The sequence below is a fragment of the Serinus canaria genome, chromosome 13 (assembly GCF_022539315.1).
Source record: "Serinus canaria isolate serCan28SL12 chromosome 13, serCan2020, whole genome shotgun sequence".
NCBI classification, from domain to species: Eukaryota; Metazoa; Chordata; class Aves; order Passeriformes; family Fringillidae; genus Serinus; species Serinus canaria.
The window spans coordinates 11,599,484-11,620,268 of record NC_066327.1 but is presented as its reverse complement, the minus strand read 5'-3'; the positions used below and the strand labels follow the sequence as shown (position 1 = coordinate 11,620,268).

The window sequence follows — 20,785 nt, the reverse complement described above, 5'->3', positions numbered from 1 at the left end:
AATTACTAACACTGCTAATTAGCTAATTAGTTTAATTACCACTTCAAGTGCTTGCCAGGTTGCCAATTACAGAACAGCTCCCAGCAGCCTCCCCACCCAAGGCAGAATGGCTGGGTGGGCTCTGGGGGAGGAAGGGTCTGTGCTTGAGCCCTGCAGCTGCCTGGGGGTGACAGGGCCACTCTGAGCCCCAGGACTGGAGGTACTGGGACAGGAAAGGACAGGGGTCCCTGTGCCCCCATACCAGAAGGGGTCTGCATGCTGGACTCCAACTCCCTCCCTGACAGGGAGGGGGTGAAGCTGGCATGGGGCTTGGGGTGATCCTGTGTGGCCACAGGGCCTCTCTCTGCACCAGGGATCACACTTTTGGTTAACACAAAATAATTTGGTATCTTCACGGGCGTTGTCCCAGCTGGGAGCTGCCCTGGGCTGAATTGCCTCTGTGGGCCTGTTGTGAGGAGTCTGCCATGTCCTGTGAGGGTCCTCAGGTCCCAAAGCCAGCAAGAGCTCCTGGGCCTGAGGTGAAACTCATCCTGCTGAAATAAAATGGAATCCGCTGCCTGCAAATGTGGGGACACTTTGTGTCCCCATGCAAGGCAAAAGTGTATAAATGTCCCTAAGGATTGGAGTGTCAGAAGGCAGAGAACATCAGGATTGTCCCAAACCCCAGCACGGTGCAGTGGGCCCTGCCAGTCTGGGGATGGACTCCTCTCAGAGAGCTGAGGGGGACCCTGCAGCAGGGCGTGCACAGGGCCCCACCTCTGCCAAGGGTTTGTCACTGGTGACGTGACAAAGCACGGCCTGGTTTTTTTTCCCCCTGTTTCAAAAACAAACAAAATAGGGAATTTGTTAACTTGTGGTCAGCTCAGAAAGGAGAAGCTCCTGAGAAGGGAGTGCTGGGGACGGTGCCCACGAGAAGAGGCACCCACTGCTTGAGAGGATCCTCCAGCAGCATCGGCTCCACGCTGGGGACACACCGGGCCTGGGGACACCCCCGGCCGGGGAACATGGGTCCTGCTCTCCTCCTGCTGCTCACCACAGCTGGCTTCTGGCATGGTGAGTACTCCCAAAGCCCCAGGTCACTCCAGAGGAGCTGTGGGATGTGGTGAGGATTTCCTGGGTATCTGGTGTGAGTGCTCCATTCCTTCTCAGGTGAGGAGGGGTGGTGGCCTTGGTGGGGACAGGGCTGTGCTGGAGCTGGGCTCACAGACACACAGCTCCTGGAGGTGGAGGGTGAAGGTGAGCTCCCAGTCATGTGTCCCAAAAGGCTGCTCTGGGCTGGGATGGTCCCTGTTTGCTGCTGCATGAAGTGGACACTGCTGTGAGCGGGTTCAAGGATCCTTGGCATGGCTGGGCAGAAGGTGTGTGCTCTGTGGCACTGCAGGGAAGAGACACCAGCGCTGGAATTCACTGCAGGCTTGGCTGTAGCAGCTTCCTGAAGGTCATCCAGAGCTGGCTGCAATTAGAGAGGGAGGGCAGTGGTGGAAAGAGGGTGTGTTGCTGGTCTGTGCTGGCTCTGGAGCCTGGCTTGCTCTTGGCTGCCTGCAGCCCTGCCAAGGCAAGGCCAAGGAGGATGGAGAGGTGCACGTAGCACAGGGGAGCCTTGGCTATGGGGAGATAGGAAAGGGAAACTTCCCACTCTTTAGGTCTGGACAGGGTTTAAGATGAAGGAATGGTTTAGCAGCAACTGTGTCCTGAGGGAAGCTCTTTCCAAAATAATACAAATGGGGAAGGAGCTGCAGATGTTTGGTCTGCAGGTGGAGCTGGGAAAATCAGCTGCACTGGCACCTTCCAAAGCACCTCATACCCAGCTGGAGTGTCTGGGGATTGCTGGTCTGGTGGTGCTGGCACACACAGCAGGGCTGTAGAGCCAGGGTGTGATAGAAACAACTCAGCCAGCCATGAAGGGAAAGGTGAACCACTTGTTTTTGAGGCTGCAGAGAGGGCCAAGAAGTGATAACCCACCAACCTCAAAAAAGAGTCACCAAGCCTGTTTTGAGGTTTACAACCAAAGACATGGAAGCCAGCATTACTAATCTTGCATTTTGAAGTGCTGGGAACCTCTCAGGTCCTGTGGGGCACTCACCTGAATATTCCTTTTGAGCATGCTTGGGAACACAGTGAGACTGTGGTGTGAAGTCCTCCTTGGAAGGGGACAGCATGTGGGGACAGCATTTAGCATGTGACAGGCAGTGGATCCTTCTTGGGCCGCTGCAGGACTCGTCTTTCCAGCCCAGGACATTTGCATCCCTCTCCCTTGTTGTTTCACTTCAAGTGACATTTGCAACATGTTGGGCATCATTTTCTAGGTTTGCTATGCTGGGAACTGGGTTGTGAAGGCTTCAGGGTTTTTAATTTCTTGTGGTTTTTTACAATAATAGGGATGAGGCAGGTTTAATGCAGATCTGTGAGAGATCATAAAAATAGCTTTTAGGATCTCCCCAAAGGTTCTTTGAGCCACTGGCTAGTGCCAGATCACCAGCTGTGACATCTTCATGAGGCACTGTCTGCCATGCCAGGCTGTGGAACACACATTTGTGTGGGTACATTTGCAGCTGTTGGCCATTTGCAGCTCAAAGCTGCACCATGCCAAGGCTCCACAAAGTAATAGCCTCCAGCTGGAGCCAGAGCCCAGCTTCCTTCTCCTGCCTCCTGGATTGCAAGGGCATCTTCTGTGAGTACACATTCTGATGCAATGTGATTGTTGTGATCTGAGCTCTTGCTGAGGGAGGGTAAGGGGCTCAGATCAAGCAGAAGAAATGTTTTAAATCTCATCATCTTGCATCTGTGTTCTTGGCCATCTTGAGATGCACTCCTGGGGGGATTTGTTTTCTTATTGTGGGTAACCTAAACCTCTGAGGTAGAAGTCCCAAAGAGAGCTGTGATGAGCACACTTTTCTCCATCCCTGGTTCCCCAGATACTGTAGATGACTCTGCGGTCCTCAGAAACCAAACTTTTCCTTGCTGTCTCTGAGGGTGGGACAAAGGGAGCTCAGGTCTGGTATGGGTTCCTCTCAGGGCTGGACCTTAGCCTTGTTACTCCCCAGAACTAACTCAAAATCTTGGTGGCTGGCTCCTGTGGTAAGGATCCAGCCTTCACTTCTCCTTCCTCCCCAAATGCTCAGCAGAGGAAAGCAGTGTTTTGGCTGGCATGGGAGAGGCAGGGACAGTCTGCAGCTGTAAGGAGAGGTGGTGGTTACACAACCCAAGTGTGGTAAAACCTCTGGCCAGCAGTTACTGGCAGTGCTGCGGAAGCTGCTGGAGAGCAGAACAGAGACATCCTTGGGCTTCGTGCAAGATTGCACAGTGGTCAGCAGGGACAGAGCCTCCCCCAGCAGCCCTGCTTCCCCATTCTGGAGAAGGACCCACTGCTCTGACTCATCCCCCAGCACACATGAGGGAGTGGGTGCTCAGTGACCTTCAGGTCTCCTTGTCCTGCATTTGGTGTCTCTGTCTTGCCTGTCCTCGCTCCACCTGTGTGGTGCTTACAGTGTTGATGTGAGGCTCTAGTGACAGCCTGAAGGCTTTTTCCTCACTGTTCTGGAGAGCACCTACCCAGAGCCTTTTCTGGCCCCAGCACCTCAGTAGTACTTGTAAGCTGGTGACAACAAAGATGCACAGTGAGATGACTCCTGTTCCTTTTGTTTTCTTTCCTTGTCCTCCTGCAAAAAGAGTCATTTTCCCCACAAAATGCTGCCAAAGCCCTGGATGTGGATGGATAGCAAGAGCAGAGAGTAGGTGAGGGAAAAGGATCCAGTGACAAAGTGTTAAAGCAACAGAAATATCAAACCCCACTAGAAAGCACAGCTTAGCAAAAAGGGAGGAATGTTTTGCCTCAGATATGTGGAAAATGTAGCTTTGTAAACTATTCTGGGATATGTTTTTCTCCACTCTGGGCTTCTCCTCTTTCCACAGAAAGATAAAAGTATTAAAAAAAAAAAAAGGTGGGGGGGGAACAGGGAGATAAAATATCAAATTTTCCATGCTCCAAAGATTCTTATTCTCTGCTTCTCCCTACAGGGCCAGTGAGTTTAATCTAGGCTTTGTCTGAACTTCCCCATGGCCACTGTGTCATTGACACCCACCAGCAACACTCTCCAGGATCTTCTCAACCCTTTGTGGCATGGAGGGAGTCATCAGCCCAAGATGGCTTAAATGCTGCTCTTTGGGCTCTGGAGGGCACAGCCCTGAGCACAGCTGGTAGCCCAGGACACACAGCTGTACCTTGGGCATTGCCTTCCTCCCCTGAAGAGCTGTGATCAGGTGTGGATGAGGATGGGGCTGTGCTTCTGCTGGCTCTTACAGGGCCAGTGTCCATGGCAGGAGAATCACAGCCTGCAGAGCAATGAATTGATGAATTGCACAGCTCTCTTTATGCTTAGTGTTATTTGAATGAGGGTGTGTGCCCCTTTAAGATGTGAGGTTGGGTGAGCGACTGGGAAGGAAAGCAGAAGTGGAAGAATAGCCCTGGAGAGGGGCTGGAAGGGGGTGCAGAGCCCCCCAAGCACAGATAGCCATTTGCAATATGTTTCCTGTCCTCCCTGAGGGCCTGGCCTGGGGTGGCTGCACCACTTCTTCCCCAGCCGTGTGGCACTGATTCATTTTGCACTTCCCCCCACCCTAAATATAGGAGGTGACTCAAAGAACTCGCTGACAGGGCAAAACTGGGAAAAAATATTTCCCTCTGACACAAAGGCTGGAGTAGGACCCTGGTTCCCCTTTATTCAGCCAGCAGGGCAGGCATCTTCAAAGCAGAGATGCATCAGAACCCTGGCTGGTTGTGATGCTGGTGTCTGCAGGACTGTGCGTTGTATGAACAACTGCAGCTATGGGCTGTCATCAGCTCTTTAGCTTTTCTGTGCCTCAGTTTCCTCTCCCAAATAGGAGAAATAATGCTGTGTCATTTCATAATGTTTTGTTGGTGTCTGTGAGGGGAATGCAGTGGGTGACTCCATGGTATTCACGAGGAGGTGTCCTTCAAAATCCAGTACTTGGCAACAAAAAGCCAAATTATATGCACTGACCTGCTGTGCAGGAGCCTTCCAGGTCTGTTCTAGCTCATCTCAGCCCCAATGCAGCAAAGAGCCCCATGCACCAAACTTGGCTTAAACTCCCCTAAATGATGCTATGGGCTAACCCAGTTCACAGAGCAGCTCCAGCTCTGCCACAAAAGGAAAACTATTGTAAGAAGAGGCAAAAAATCAGCAGGAACAATTGCCAAACTGGCATTTGCCCTAATCAGCTCCAGATGATTGTTTTTCCTGTCCCAGTTGTCTAAATGTTCAAATGGAAGGGAAGTGTGGAGGGTGATGTTTCTTCCCTGAAATTCATTCCTTGGAGTATCAGGCCATATGTGTCTGGTGGGACAGAGAATGGGTGGAGTGATGTGGGCCAAAAATCCAGTCTGAATCCCAAGCTCAGCCTTTTCCTGATGCTGAGTTACTCCATTCTCAGCAGTGTGGACTCCAACAGAGGATCTCTAGGGATCATTTTTGCATTCTCACTCTCTCTTTCCCTTGCAGGCTCAGCATCTCCGGTGATCAGCCCTGAAGTTCCTTCTCTGGTTGTCAACACAGGTGATCCAGTCCTCTTGCACTGCTCAGGAGAGTCTGAAGTTGCATGGAATAGCAAGGAGGTTACATTCAGGAACCACACCTTTAGCACTCTCAGTATTGCCGAGGCCACTTACAGGAACACAAGCACCTATAGCTGTGGTTATGTCAACAGCAGTGACAAGGGCATTGCAGCCATCCACCTGTTTGTGAGAGGTAACCCTGCTTGTCTCTTCCCACACCCCCTGGCAGAGCAGCCTCCTTGCAGGGAGCCACTGCACAGGTGCTTTCTGCTGTGCTGTACTTGTGGGTGTGCCTGGGGAGCAGTGCAGGCTCCTGGTGGAGCCACAGCCCTGTGAGTCCACACAGAATGGGGCCCATGGTTAAAGCACTGGGATAAAGTATAGAGCTACATCTCACACATTTGTGGATCTCTCCCTCCTTCTGCTGTGGCTTCCCTTCTTGAAAAACAGTCTGTTCAGTGTTGTAATGAGCAGTGAGATTTGTAAATCAGAGCACTGTATTGCCAGTACCTCAGATAAGGGAGAGAGTCACATGAATTGCATTCTCCCAACATGACCTGAACCCCGAATATTCATTTATCCCAGAGAAGCTGTGCTGTGGTAGCTCTACCACTTGACTTCACCCCTTCCCTTGTACCAGAAGAGCTGCCCTGTAAAGGGAAGCTGGGGGTCTCATAAGTAAAACTTTCACCACAGTGAAAAGTTTAATTAGAGGTATGCATAATTTCAGCCTCTCTTATCCATAGACATTTCTGAACTGGCTGCTGTGATCCCCTCAAATGTCTTAGCTGGAGCTGGGTTTGTCATGTGAGTGTTTGGAGGCTGAGTCAGGCAGGCTGAGCAGGGCTGCCCCAGCATCGAACTCCCACTGGGCAGCAGTGCTGGAGGCCTGCCCTTGCTGGAATGTGTTTCTCACTTCAGTGCATTTTCTGACCCCTCTCACAAGGCTGTCCTGTCTCCTCTGCAGACCCTGATAACGTGTGGTACACCCCCTCTTTCTATATCTGGGGAATCAAAGGTGGGAATGTTAACTTCCCCTGTCTCATCACGGCCCCCGAGTACGGATCCAGTGTGACTCTGATAAGGGATGATGGCTCTCCTCTCCCTCCTGGGACCAACTACTCCTTCAGTGCTGAGAGAGGAGTAACACTCTACAACGTGCAGATCAAGCATAAGGGCCGTTACCGATGCCAAGCACAGATAAATGGAATAATAAAGAATTCAGCAAGAATAAAGCTGGTTGTGGAAGAAGGTAAAGAGCAGGGGTTGTTGCTGTCCTAAGGGCCACAAATAGCTAAGCTGGGCACAGTAGATAGTAAAGGAAAAGTTCCTTGCCTGTGGCAGGAAAGACCTTCTGAACCTGCAGTTTCTAATAGTTATTTCATGGAGGCCAAATTCCATCAGCTTCTGGCAAATTGGTACCTTCAGATGGGTTTGCATGGGTTCAGCAGTCTTCAAATTTTTGCAGGCACAGTCGCAGACCAGAGTAAAATGTCCACCAACGTCTCCAATGTTCTGCAAGTCCCCAGGCCCTGATGCTCCATCTGTAACCCTGGCAAAAGCTTCTCCTTCCCTTTCAACTCACAGTCCTGACTGCTGTGCTCTCCCCCACTACTGCTTCCCACAGACATGTGCTCAAAAGGCAGTGGTGATCTCTAGGGAAGGGGAAGGCAGGGGGTAAAGAGGTTAAAGAGGATGGAGAGAAGGAGGTAGAATCATAAAATAGAATTATAAAATAGTTTGGATGGGAAGAGACCTTGAAAATCATCTAGTTCCAACCTGCTAGATCAGGTTGTTTGGGCCCCACCTAAACCTGGCCTTGAACACTTCATGATGGGGCATCCACAACTTCTCTGGGCAGCCTGAGCCTCACCATCCAAGGTAGCCAGGTCCTGGGAGTCCCCAAAGCACATGGGATCACTGGACAATCTGACATGGATCTTTCCCTGCTTGCCTTTGTGCAGCACTGGAGAAGCCTGTGTCTGTGGTGATGGACCCTGCAGACCATGTGCGAATCGTGGGAGAACCTTTCCAAGTCACCTGCAGAGTGATTTCTCCTTCCCACAAGTATGACATCAGATGGGAGACAGCAGCAAAGACAGTAAGTTGGGGTGTGGGGCTTTCCTGGAAAATGGGGAACACAAGGTGGTAAGAACAGCCTAGACCCACAGCAAAGCCTTGAACCACCCAACCAAAGCAGCTAGTCAAGCTGTAGAAATTTGAATATCCTTTCTTTGGGATGACACAGTATAAAGAAACACCTGCCTGTTGTCAAAACAGTTCTGCAATGGATGAGAATGTGTTGTTTCAGCTGAGTTTATTGGACAGGAGCCTCGGTACCTATTAAAGCAACATTTCTCCACCAGCCCTGCCAGGGCTTATAAAGCAGCAAGCATTTTCAGGACAGAGTTCTCCAGAGAAGAGATATGTCTGAAGGAAAGGAATACATTTCAACATCTCCATGATGCAGACTTCTAACTGCTAGCTGGTTAGATGAGGTTTGCTAGAAGTCCTTATTATAACTGATGCCTTTATTAAGGAAATGAAACTGCACACAAGGTATGTTTGGATCACACAGTGTAAGGCCAGGTTGCAGTCAGAAGGCTGACAATAGCTATAACATAACTGCTGTTATAAAGCATATCTGTTATAAAGCATATGCTGTTATAAAGAATATCTGCCCTGGATCCTTGGGGTTAATGTTTCTCTGGGTTTTCACACAGCTAGAGAGCTCTCAGTGATGAGCTCTCTAGCCCTGAGCAGGTGAGATGTGTTTGTTCTGCCTTCCCAATGTGTGCTGTTCCTTGTTCTCTGCCTGGCAGGTCATGAGAACTAAGAAGACTGACTTTGAAAATGATAACTACTTCATCAATGACACCCTGTCTATTGCAGCTGTGACCATGGAAGACAGTGGGAAGTACATCTGTATAGCTAACAATTCAGTAGGATCCAGGAATGCCTCAACAATGCTCCAGGTAGTAGGTGAGTCCTTCCCCAAAAGCCTAGTAGGGCTGAATCATGTGTAGCCTGGAATATTTGCTGCTTCTGCCTCCATTCTCTTCCTAGATTTGTTGTTGAAAACATAATTCCCACTTGTGCCTGGGGGCTTACATGAGAACTATGGAGCTGCTAGGAAAGGAACTGGTGTTACCTTTGTATCTGGAGGGGCCAGAGGACACGTTTTGGGCTCTGGACGAAAAATTGGAGTGCTCCTCTGAGTCTCTGTGCATTTATAAACAGCTTTGAAACGGTAAAAAGGGAATGGGGCAAGGTTGTGCTGGAAGACCAGGAAAACTGGGTTAGAAGGAAGGGTGAGCCACATGAGCAGAGTATGGATCTGGTCTCTTCCAGCCACAGATCCACACAAGGGGATTCAGGTCTGTTACACACTTGTTTGTATCTCAGGATGGGAAATTCATCCTTACAGCTCACAGGCTGGAGTTTGCTGATGATCCAAAGCTGCTGCATACCACAGCTCAGCAAGAAGGCTCAGTCTGAGTTATCTCCTAGTGAGAAGCCAGGATTTTAGCTGAAGGGCCTGTCTTTTCTAAACAATAAGGAGATACTGTTTTAACCTTGTCACTTCTTAGGATACAGCATGTACAACTTCTTTCCTCAGAGACTTCACTAAGATTTTCTAGCTCTCCTCAGGCAGTGTAATCCAAGGTGCCATGACAAAGAAATAATTTAGGAGAACTCCTTTGGGAACATAACCTGTGTAATGTTGCATTCCCTCCTGCAGTCTCCCAGCTGAGGCTGCTCTTTCCAATAATGATCCATTTCTGGGGCTGGTCTAAGGTTATTCCAGGTCTCTGGACATGCCTGCTGACAGTCATGCTCTCCTCCACCCTGCAGAGAGAGGTTACGTGCACCTGACCCCAGGGCAAGCCACCAGCCTGGAGGTTGCTCTGGGAGAGAGTGTGGAGCTGCAGGTCCACATTAAGGCTTACCCAAAACTTCTCCAGTGGGCCTGGGAGCACAGGAATCCCTTGAAGCACTCCAAAACCACCATATCCAAGAGTGAAATGATCTCTGGAAACAACTGGTACGTGCTCTTTGTCTTCTACACTTCTATGGCATGATTCCAAGAGAGCTTTCCTTGAAACAGGCAGGCCCCATTCTACAGAAAACTCTGGTTTTAAAGAGGGAAATTGTTCTGCATTTCTGTTTTCTCTTTCCAGTATTATTAGCAAACCACAGTATAAGCAGATCAAGGAGGACACCACCCTTCTCTACATTGGTGGCCTTCTCTTTAGAAAGCCTTGTGGAAGTCAGTATCATGTTTGTGATCTGCTTGTTCAATTCTGCACACTCCTTGCCAGAAGAAATTGCAGGAGTGGATGAATAATAAAAAAGGTTTAATTCCCTCACCGGTTCTTGGACCCATCTCCTGCTCTGAGGTTGAAAGATGTGCACTGAGAGGCACTGAGAGCCCCATGTCACAAACATTTTTATGTGAATATGATCTAACAGAGGGTACAGGTCTGCTCTGCCAAAGCCTACAGCAAACTGAGACCCAGGGGAGATGGAAAGAAAATCATTCAGTTTGTTGGGGTTTTGGGCAATTCCCCTTTCATTTTTTTCAAAACAAAAAACAATCCACAAGAGGAACTGTGCCACTTGACAAAATTATGGCTTTAGTGTGAACTCTTCCTTGCACTGGGGGCTGAGAAAATGGGCTGAGGGCAGAGGGGAGTGGGCACTAGGGAGCAGAACTTCATGGAGAAACTCAGTCTGCCAAAGGCAGGAGGACCAGCATCCCCTGACCCTTGAAAGGCAATGATTTAGGTGTTAAATTATTTCTGAGTGTTCACCCACCTGTAGCCTTTCAGAAGTGCTGAAGTGAAGTGCACTTGGTGGCAAAAGGTATTTCCCCTAAGGAAGATCAGCTCCTCCCTGCTTCCTCCAAAGAAGCAACTGGCAGGGATGGGATTAGTGCTGAAGTGTTCACTGCTCCAGAGCACAGGGAGCAGCAGCATCTCACTGAGCAAGGCCTGTGTGCTCCTCTGTGTGCAGGTACAACAACACGCTCTCCCTGAACCGCCTGAAGGAGGGAGAGGGAGGCTTCTACACATTTTATGCCTTCCACAGTGTGACCAATGAATCAGTTACCTTCAGCATCTCTCTGAAATGTAAGTGCTTGTCCATTCTTTCACCCTGATTTTCCCCAGGACTGCTTCCCAGTTGGAAAAAATAATTGGTTGGGGTACCAGGCTGCTTCCAGCTCAGCACCCACAGGGCACAGAGCCAGCCCAAAGCTGCGTGTGTGTAGCACAGGGGTTCCTTCTGGTTTATTGTTGCATGGAAAGGAAACCAGAGCATGGGGGATGTGCTCTTACTCTGGTCACAGCATTCACTGCTTTTGTGGCTTCCCCAACAGCTTCTCCAAGGGTCTGCAAAATCAAGGTGCCAGCTGATGACTCCAGCCTCCTGCAGTGCGTGGCCATCGGGTACCCTGCCCCACGCATCGAGTGGTACCAGTGCCCTGTGCACTCAGACAGGTGAGGGCAGCCCAGGGCACTGAGCCCTCCAAGCTGTGCCCCTGCCCTTGCCTGGCATTCACTGAGCAGCACCACATGGGCTCCTGGACAGGCAATACAGCAATCCTGCCCAGTAACAGCAACAGGGATGCTGCTCTGCTGGAAAAAGAGGTTCTTGGGGTCTGCCTGAGAACAGGGGGCACTTTCTATTCCTAAAGTCCTGAGCTTGAAGAGATTGCCCACCTGTGATTCATGTTCTCCCCATGCTTTTCTAAGGAATATATGGATTCTTTGGAGAGGTGCCCTGATGTATGTTGCTGTAGAGGTGCATCCTGGCTGGCCCAGTCATCTTTCTGGGACTTGCACAGGTCTGAGGCTCTGCAGAGCATGGGTTTACTGAGCTACAGAGTCATGGGAAGCAACTGCAGCTGCCTGGACAGGGCTGTTGTGTCTCAGGACCAGCCCCACTGAAGGGACTGACAGCAGAACACATTAAGTGTTAATTATGAGTGCTGAGCCACAGAAAGGCACTCATGGCTCTGTCTGTACAGGGCTGTGGTGTTCAGGGAGAGATCTTTAATTGGGCACAAAATAACACATCTCACAGAGCTGCAAGCCTAATTCCCTGTGTCTCCTCTCTAGTCTGGCCCAGGACCCCCCCTCAGCTGTGCTGCAGAGCAGCACTCACTGTCCCCTTTGCCATCCCTGCAGGTACAGTGAGGAATACAGACTGATAAGCAATGACTCCAGACCCCAGGTGGTGAATGTGTTACCCTTCCAAGAGGTGGAGGTGGAGAGCAGCATCCTTTTTGAGGAGCTGGGTGACAATTTCACCTTCTGCTGCGTGGCCATTAACGGGGAAGGGAATGCCTCTGACATGTTCCACTCCCTCACCATCACCAGTAAGATACAAACCATCAGCTGGGCAGGGTGGGGTAGGATCTGGGGGCTTTGAGATTACATCCTTTATGTATATCCCCACTGTCTGGCAAGAGAGCTGGAGCAGATTCCATAAGCCCTTTATCCTCACAGGTGTGAGGCTTTGGCATTTGCCAGTCCTGAGAGGCCTGTGGGAATTTCTGGCTGGGTTATAGCCTGGAGCCAAAGGCTGGGCCACACCATGAGCATCTTATAACTGCAGCACTCAGCTCCAGGGCATGGTGCATCCAGCAGCTTCTCAGCCCATGAAAATACAGGGGCTGCATCTTTTGGTGGGGCTGTTCTTGCTGCACGGATCTTGGTCCCCAGTGAGTCTGAACTGCATCTGGTGCTGTTTGTGTGGAAATAGGGGGCTATGAGGAGAACCATTGCAGCCTAGAGTTTGGCATCAAGACCTTCCCTCAGCTCCTGGCAGCTCCCAAAAGGGTGTACTGAGGGCAGTGCTGGGGTGTATGGCATACTGAGGAATCCAAAGTGAAGAGCTGGGCAAAATGCTCCCAGAGTTGGGATTGAAATAAGAGTGTTTACTCGTTCTCCTTTTTTTCCTCTTCCAGGGAGTGTTGTGGCCCTTCCAAACAAGCTCTTCAGCCCTGTTCTCTCCACCTGCATAGGTGCATTGGTGCTGCTGCTCCTCCTCCTTCTCTTCCTGCTCTACAAGTACAACCAGGTGAGATTCCCTGTTCAGGGCAAGGGCTGTGAGGGCTGCCCAGCCTCAGGGGCACACAGCCTCTGAGGTCCTCTGCTGGCAGCCAGGCCAGGGACCATTCAACTTGGAGGTACCAGGCCAGCTGCCTCCTTCACCTCCTCTGCCTCCCAGATTGCATCTGGAGTTTCCTGCTGCAGGGCCAAGCTCATGCACCCCAGCCCTCTGTATCAAAACCTCCCCTGCCCTGGTCCTTCAGTCTTGTAGCCCTCAGGTCAGTGTGGTTATTGTTTGGTGTCAGACAAAGGGGCTCACTCTGTGCTGTCAGTTGCAGCTGGTTTTGCTCTGGTCCCCACAAATCCATGGACTGAATTAAGGGAGAAAAAAAAAAAAAGTGGTTTGCAGTTTGCATCTACTTTTTATTCTGTTCACTGCTTTATAAAAAACTGTTTTTATTGAGAAACAGGATGGTGTTAGAAGAAGGTTGTTTCCAGGAAGACTTGGTCACTATTTTTATATAAGAACTTGCCCCATTTTCTCTGCTAGGCTCATTTCCAGCATTTGGATTCCTTCTGTGTTTTTTCCACAAACTGAACCAATCAGTACCCACCTCTGCTTCATCAGTGGGTGAAAATCTCCTGTTTTTCATCTCTCCCTTTTGGCACCCTTCCGTTGACAGCCTATCAAGGCTGAAGATTTTGCAGCAAAGTTCTGGTGCTGGTTGCCAGAAGATCCATCAGAGCCCCCTCTAAGACAAGCACCTACAGCTTAGCAGGCAGAGCAGCCTTTGGACAGTGCTCCAGAGACAGACAAAGATGGATCAATGTGTAAGCACAGATCTGAAATTTTGGAAGGGCTTGCAAGCCCAAGAGAAGCAGGACATGTCTGTAAATAACATGGTTACCTATCTCAGACAAGTCCCAGCCTTCTCTGCTCAAGGACTCCAGCCCTGCTGCTCTGCCTTGCCTGGTTACTTCTGCCATGACATTCTTGGAAAAGAGAAATTCTTACTTCTCTTTCTCCTTTTTTGTTTTACCCCTGTAAGGGAAGTGGGGGTGGGCCAGCTCCACTGTTCTGCTGTGCTCAGCAACCAGGGGTCCAAGGAAGGAGACACAGTGGGGACATCTCCCTCCAGCACCAGCTGGGCACTGTCAGCCACTGCTCTGGTGGGATATGCTGCATCTCCCAGCTCTGCCATCCGAAATGATGGCAACAGGCTGCTTCCAGTGCGGGAGAGCCTCCTTCAGTCCTAGCTGATGGCCTGGGGGGATTTCATAACTGCAAAGAGTCCAGGCTGTCCAGAAAAAGCCTCTCTCGCTCTGTCCAGATTCAAAAGATATTTGATAGGCTGAAATCTGCATCTTCCCTCTGCACCTGCAGAGTGAGCTTGAGGGGATGCTGGGGCTGGGGAACCCTCCCAGCTTGGGAAACACTGAGTAACTGGAGCCTCTTCCTTGCAGAAACCCAAGTACCAGGTGCGGTGGAAGATCATCGAGGCCTGTGAGGGCAATAATTACATCTTTATTGATCCCACCCAGCTGCCATACAATGAAAAATGGGAGTTTCCAAGGAACAACCTCCAGTTTGGTGAGAAACCTTCCCTGCTGCTTGCCTGGTGGCATGTAGCTCATCAGAGAGCTGAAATGCTTCAAGAGTCAGAAGCAAAACTCTGGGTGATATGCAAAGCTGCATCCAGACATTCCAGCAGCATCCTTAACCAGGCCTTGCTGCTCTCTTCCACAGAGGATCGCGAGTGGCAGGGTGTAGCCTGCCTCCCTCCTCCTTTGCTCCAGGGAAGGCAGGGGTCATGTTCCTCCTCTTGCATGTGGGGTCATTCCTAAGGCACAGATTTGGTGAGGCAAAGAGTGGAGATGGCCTCTTTCACACCACCTTTGCTCACAGTAGAGTTCCCCATCCCCACAGATGTTTGCCAGCTCCTGACTAAGGGATCTGTCATCTTGTGTGAGCCAGAAGGCATCCCCATCCACCAGACATCCTCCTCGAGGCTGTGTGCAGGACAGCTGCTCAATTTTTCTCTATCATATGTCTTAAAAGTAAATTTTCTTCTTTCTGCAGGAAAAACTCTTGGAGCAGGAGCCTTTGGAAAAGTGGTGGAAGCCACAGCTTTTGGGCTGGGCAAAGAAGATTCGGTGCTCAAAGTGGCTGTGAAGATGCTAAAGTGTGAGTACAGAGCAACTTGCAAGGGTTGAAATCCTCCAAGCTCCTCTGGGCAGGATGTAGAGTGTGTTCACCACATGTTGCTGCTCACTGGCTGCAACAGCTACTTTTAAAAGTTGTTTCTGTGCCAAGTACCAGATGCTGGAATCACACTACTGCCTTTTTTGTGGACAGGGGAGGCCAGAGGCACAGTTAGAGGACATAGTTTTCACTCTAAGTGTGTTTCCTCCTTTTGTTCCATAACTCTGTCTACACCTTTTTTTGTCCTCTCCCTTAACCTCCCCCTCATCCCTCCCTCACTCCTTCACACAGTCCTTCTCTCACCCCACAGCATCAGCAGACAGGGATGAGCAGGAGGCTCTCATGTCTGAGCTGAAGATCATGAGTCACTTGGGACACCACGAGAACATTGTTAACCTGCTGGGGGCATGCACCTGTGGAGGTAGGATCCCCCAGCCCTGCTACCCTCACAAACCCCTCCTCTAGGCACAGTGTGAGCTGATGAGCTGTGTGGATTCTGCTGCCCTCTCAGGGAAAGCAATCCTCACGGCAGGTCACGGTATCAGCATTCCTTAAAGAGCCCTCTCTGCTGCTCTCCCAGGCCCAATCCTTGTCATCACCGAGTACTGTCGCTATGGAGATCTGCTGAACTTCCTGAGGAAGAAGACTGAATCCATAATTATCCAGGATTCTGCCCTGGACACCTCTTTAGACAGTGCTGCTGATTACAAGAACATTGAGCTGGAGAAAAAATACATCCGCAGGTAGGAGCCGAGCTCGGGGGGCTGCAGGGCTGAGCAGTGCAGGCCTGGGTACTCACTGGGAGAAGTGGGAAGAGCACTGTGCTGGGGAGAGAGCAAATCCTGCCTGGGGACAGGCAGGATACCAGGATGTAAAAGCTGCTGGGGTTGCATGTGTTCAGACATGGTTATAATTCCAAATTTTTCAAGGATTTTGACAGCAGTCATTGAATATCCCACAATAAATGCAGTTTCCAGCCCTATCTGTCCTTCCACAATTCAGAAACAAAACCTTTTGGCTTCCTGCACTGTTGGCCACTTGCATTTGGTAGGATGGAGCTGACTGCTCCCCATCACCCTTAAAAAAGGGGAACCCTACAGCCCCATAACACAGAGGGCCCAGGTCCCCTCTCTGAATCAGCTTCAAGTTTGCCTTTTCCCTTAAGCCCCAGTCTAAGTCACCTTCTGGGGGCAGGCATGTGGTTTCTCCTCTTGGTGGATTTGGAGCATGGCAGAAGGTACTGCTGGAGGGTTCTAACAGCCTGCCCTCCTCTCTTTTCCTTCTTATTCAGTGACAGTGGCTTTTCAAGCCAGGGTTTGGAAACATATGTTGAAATGAGGCCTGTGTCATCATCATCATCTTCAGCAGCATCAGATTCTGCACAAGTCAGGGGTGAGTCAAAGGCTCATTTCTGTCATTTGTGATTTCTTTCTTGTGGCCATCCTGTCTGGCTTAGCTCTGAGAACCACAGCATGCCACAGTTTGTGTTACTCACCAGCTTTGCAGCAAATCTAAATCTCTGCTTTGAATTTCAGGGAGAAGCTTGGAGGAAGATGAAGCCAGGGAGGATCTCCGTCCCCTCAATCTCTCTGACCTGCTACAGTTCTCCAGCCAGGTGGCCCAGGGCATGGCATTCCTGGCATCAAAGAACGTGAGTGCCAAGAGGAACACTGCCCCCAGCACACCCAGTGGGCAACACCAGTCCAGCCAAGCAGGAGCCACTCATCCTGGCTGCAGGCTTGGGATGTCTTTGGATGGGGTAGCCAAGCTCAAGCAAGCAGCTGCTGCACATGGGCCTCTCTGCTGTGTCTGTTGGGTTCAGACAGGCTGGGCCCTGCTGTCTGGTGCTCCCTCCACAGCCTTTGCTCTCCCATGGCTATCATGGGAAGGCAGTGTTGCAGGGGGAACCTAGGGCTGTGCATCATGCTGGTCTCAACATTTTCTCCCCTGCTTTTACACGAGGTCAGGAGCTTTGTTGTGAAGCTTTCTTGCTTTGGCAGTGTTCCTGCTACCCCAGGGACAAGGAACTGAAAGTGGCTGTTGAGCTGACTGCCAGAGCTGGCTCAGAGTGTGACAGTCACTCTGTGACTGTTTCAGGGATAAGGACAGTGTCAACAGCCCCTGGTTCTGACCCTTCCCTTGTGGGGAAGCTGACAGCCCCATGAGTGATTAAAGAACAGAGCATGACATGTCACAGTGTCTTAATTGAAAGAGAGCTACAAATGTGGAGTTTGTACATGACATGGTTCCTCAGACAGGGCTCTTCAAGCAGTACATGGTTCCCTTGCCCCTGCAAGCATTGTTTTGGTGGCAGGCTTAGGCTGTAGGGAATTTTTTGGGACTGCTGGGGGTCAGTGACTGGCTGTCAGTTGTGGTCTCTTCTCCCCAGTGCATCCACCGTGACCTAGCAGCCAGGAATGTGCTCATATCAGATGGACGGATAGCCAAGATCTGTGACTTTGGCCTGGCCCGGGACATCATGAATGACTCCAACTACGTTGTAAAAGGCAATGTAAGTAATTAAAATGGGCACAAGAGAAGGTACAAGGGTAGGAGGGGCTGAAAAGGACAGACAGGGTGTAGCAGAAGCTGCCAGCTTGTCCCAGTCTGCAGGACTCTCTGCTCTTCCAGGCCCGCCTGCCCGTGAAATGGATGGCCCCAGAGAGCATCTTTGACTGCATTTACACAGTGCAGAGTGATGTGTGGTCTTACGGCATCCTGCTCTGGGAGATCTTCTCCCTTGGTAAGAAAGAAGCGAGCTTGCAAACCCCTTTTGTTTCCTGTGGCTCACTACTGCCCTAATGTATCTGCAGAAAGATATCCAAAAAAGGAGGAAGGTTGACAAAAATCTAGGTTTATCAGGGCTGTGAAACACTGTGTTATGTTTCCAGAGGGACCATTCAAAACAAAGAATCCCATATAATTTCCTCTAACTCAGACCTCCCTGGTGATGCTCCAGGCTGCCTCTTCCCACCCCTCAAAGCTGGAGTGTTGAACACTGATGTCTGAAAGCCACCTCTGCTCCTTTTACCGTCACAGGGAAAAGCCCCTATCCTGGCATGATGGTGAACAGCAAGTTCTACAGCATGGTGAAGCAGGGATACCAGATGGCCAGGCCTGACTTCGCTCCCTTGGAAATGTGAGTGGATGCACTGAGATCCACACAGCAGTGACAGGGGGGCTGGCAACAGGCAGGGACGTGGCACAGGGATCTTGTCCACAGCTCTGCCTGCTGCTCCTAGGGATCTGCCTTGAGGTTAAGGATGGATCCTACCAGGCTGCTCCTTGCGCCTGTAGGAAAACAAGGCCTGGGGCAGTCTATCCAGCATCTCCTGTTTAGAAACAGGAGGATGAGAACACTCACATTACATGTCTACATTCCTGAACTTGGTGGGGTTTTCTTCTTTTATTAGTTAGCTTCTTTTGACTGTGTGATTATGAGAAGACAAGCCTGAGTTGGCTACAGTGAGTGTAAGCCTGAAGTCTTGATGGCATAAAGCTTCTTGTTGATTAGTTTGTTCCATCCACTCCAGTGCTCACCATTCCCTGGAGCACTGCACTCACCATGGGTTTTTTGGAAGACAAGGGACTGCTCAGTTCTGTGTCCCTGACATGCAGAGTGCTGCAGAGAAGAGCCTGGGGTTGCAGACTCCTCCAGCAGCACCATGCAACCTTCCTGTCCCTGTGTGGCCTTGCAGGTACAGCATCATGCAGGCATGCTGGAGCCTGGAGCCCACAAGGAGACCCACCTTTGACCAGATTGGCTGCTTCATCCAGAAAGAGCTGGAGGTGCATAAGGAGCAGGTGAGGACTCTGGAGAGAAGGGGGAGGATGTCTTCCCCCCTATATGAACACAGCTTCTGGACACATTTCTGTGATATCTCTTACCATAAGCTGATGAGAGCAGTGTAGTGTTGGTGGGAAGTGCAGAGATGCATCCAGCTGAAGGGTTAAGTCACTCTCCACCATGGCCAAAGAGACCTGGACAAGGAAGCACAGTTTATTGACAGAAACCTCAATGTGACAGGCATACACTGCCAGCACAGCATCCTGCCCCATTCCCCTGGACTTGCTGTGAACTCTCTCAGGACTAGCTGGCCACAAAAGCACAGGCACATGCCTGCCCTCCCTGTTAGCCATGCCCTGTGGGCACAGCAAACGGAGGTAATGTGGAGTGAGCACATCCCCAGCTGCTCACCCACATGGCAACAGGTGTCAGACATCAAAAGGACCAAAACACACTCGGGGTGTTTTGTTTCTTCCTTTTCTTTCAAGGACTACACCAACCTCCCCTCCAGTGCAGAGGAAGACAGTGGCTGTGACACCTCTGGCTGCTGTGAGGAGTCCTGCGAGCAAGAGGAGAGTGGGCAGCCACTTCTCAAGGGCAACAACTACCAGTTCTGTTAGGTGGGACCTTCACCCTGGGGCTGATCCTTGTCCTGGCTCCACAGAGCTCACCCTAGGACACAGACACCTTCTGCTTTGGCCTCCTCTGTGCTTTCTGAAGTGTGAGTGTTACGGACTCTCTCACCAAAAGGAGAGCAAAGGAGACACCTTGGGGTCCCTGAAGTCTGATCTCACACATAGCATAGAGCTGTTAGGATGGTAACAGGCTCCATCTCTACAAGGTACACAGAGGTCCCCAGCACTGCCTCCCCATGCCACAGAGAAGGCTGTGGGAGTTTGGGTTTTATAGTTTTTAAAGAAATACTAGTCACAGCCAAGTAAGACATTTCCAAGTGTCACATTACTGAACCCTTGAGTTTTATAAGCACATCTTGAAATATGTCTTGGCACTGGAACTACTCCCCACACTCCCTTTTTTGATGGTTCTGCTCTTTTCCCTTTGTCAGTCTGACCCTGGACATTGCAGTGTGTTTAGAAATAGGTAAAGCTTCTACATAGCATTAAATATGCATTAATCCCTCCACTTCCTTGTGCAATCCACCTCTCTGCAGCTGATGCTTCTGCAGGGAGTGTTTGGGTGAAGTGAGCCACAGAGCCAACCCCAGGGTTATGTGAACTTGTGCCTCACTGACAGGACAGAAGGACAGTTCTTTCTCAGGTAAAATACAGCAGAAAACAGTGCTCTTCCATGAGAGCACTGAACACAATCCCAATCCAGGAAAGAATGGCAGCTTAAAGAGTTCTGGAAATGATCAACATTACACATATCCTACAGAACTTCTGAGTTACTGAGCATGTAGCAATCACTGCCTTGGTCACTATTACAAACTTGTACTAAATTTCCTTAATGTACTTTTAATAGTACAGCTGAGGTGATTTTTTTCATAAGCTAGGGCCTAATACACTTCAAACTATTTCTCAGCTAGCTCTTCCTCAGGGTTACTACTGCCCCAGCCACCCAGTCCTGTGTACCTACCAGAAGTAGCTAAAGAACCTTCTCAGCTTCACCTGACTCAGTGGGTAAAGGATTTCTATTCCAGGTACAGGGAAACTGCAACTGACAGGGCTCAGGGAAACTACAACTGCACTGCAGGTGGCCTTTGTCACACTCTGAGCAATTTCACTGTGGGCCTTTTCTGATTCTATTAAACCTGGTTTTGTGCTAACACCAAGTGATTCATTCTTCCTTACTAAATGAAAAGCTAATGTAACTCTGTCAGCATTATAAAAAATAAAATATGTTTAACAAAATGAGTCTCTCCTAGGACTCTAAGGACTGTTCTCAGATGGGAACAGCTCAGAGCATGGGTGATGCACTGGCCTACCCACTCACCCTGCAACTCTGCTCCTCAGTACCAGTTCTCAAAATCACTCATTCTTGTGTAACAAAAACGTATTAAAACCAAGTTTTTAAAGCTCTGAAGTACTCCCTGTGCATGGATATAATGGAATGTAATTGCAGTTGTGATGATGGGACATCTGACAAGTCACGATGTGGCACATGGCAGCAGTATCTGGGGCAAGTGCAACGCCAAAGGCAGGGCA

General features: G+C 50.2%; 1 protein-coding gene across 1 annotated transcript; it reads left to right on the top strand.

Annotated features, from left to right (window-relative positions):
* Positions 1-837: 837 nt before the first annotated feature.
* On the top strand, positions 838-20,659 carry CSF1R (colony stimulating factor 1 receptor). The gene is made up of 21 exons (XM_009091442.4): positions 838-1,053; positions 5,520-5,765; positions 6,540-6,824; positions 7,537-7,673; positions 8,395-8,554; positions 9,428-9,617; positions 10,589-10,704; positions 10,953-11,073; positions 11,764-11,954; positions 12,546-12,658; positions 14,095-14,221; positions 14,711-14,815; positions 15,144-15,254; positions 15,414-15,576; positions 16,125-16,225; positions 16,369-16,484; positions 17,223-17,345; positions 17,465-17,576; positions 17,873-17,972; positions 18,532-18,637; positions 19,109-20,659. The coding sequence occupies exons 1-21, from the start codon at positions 1,005-1,007 to the stop codon at positions 19,238-19,240; spliced, it is 2,904 nt and encodes a 967-aa protein (XP_009089690.3). The 5' UTR covers positions 838-1,004; the 3' UTR covers positions 19,241-20,659.
* Positions 20,660-20,785: the final 126 nt, after the last annotated feature.

Excerpts from the sequence above, each read along its gene's own strand:
- CSF1R (XM_009091442.4), top strand. The coding sequence starts at position 1,005 with ATGGGTCCTGCTCTCCTCCTGCTGCTCACCACAGCTGGCTTCTGGCAT. Across the intron at positions 10,705-10,952 it reads CTTCAGCATCTCTCTGAAAT|CTTCTCCAAGGGTCTGCAAA; the intron begins GTAAGTGCTTGT and ends CTTCCCCAACAG. Across the intron at positions 14,222-14,710 it reads AAGGAACAACCTCCAGTTTG|GAAAAACTCTTGGAGCAGGA; the intron begins GTGAGAAACCTT and ends TTCTTTCTGCAG.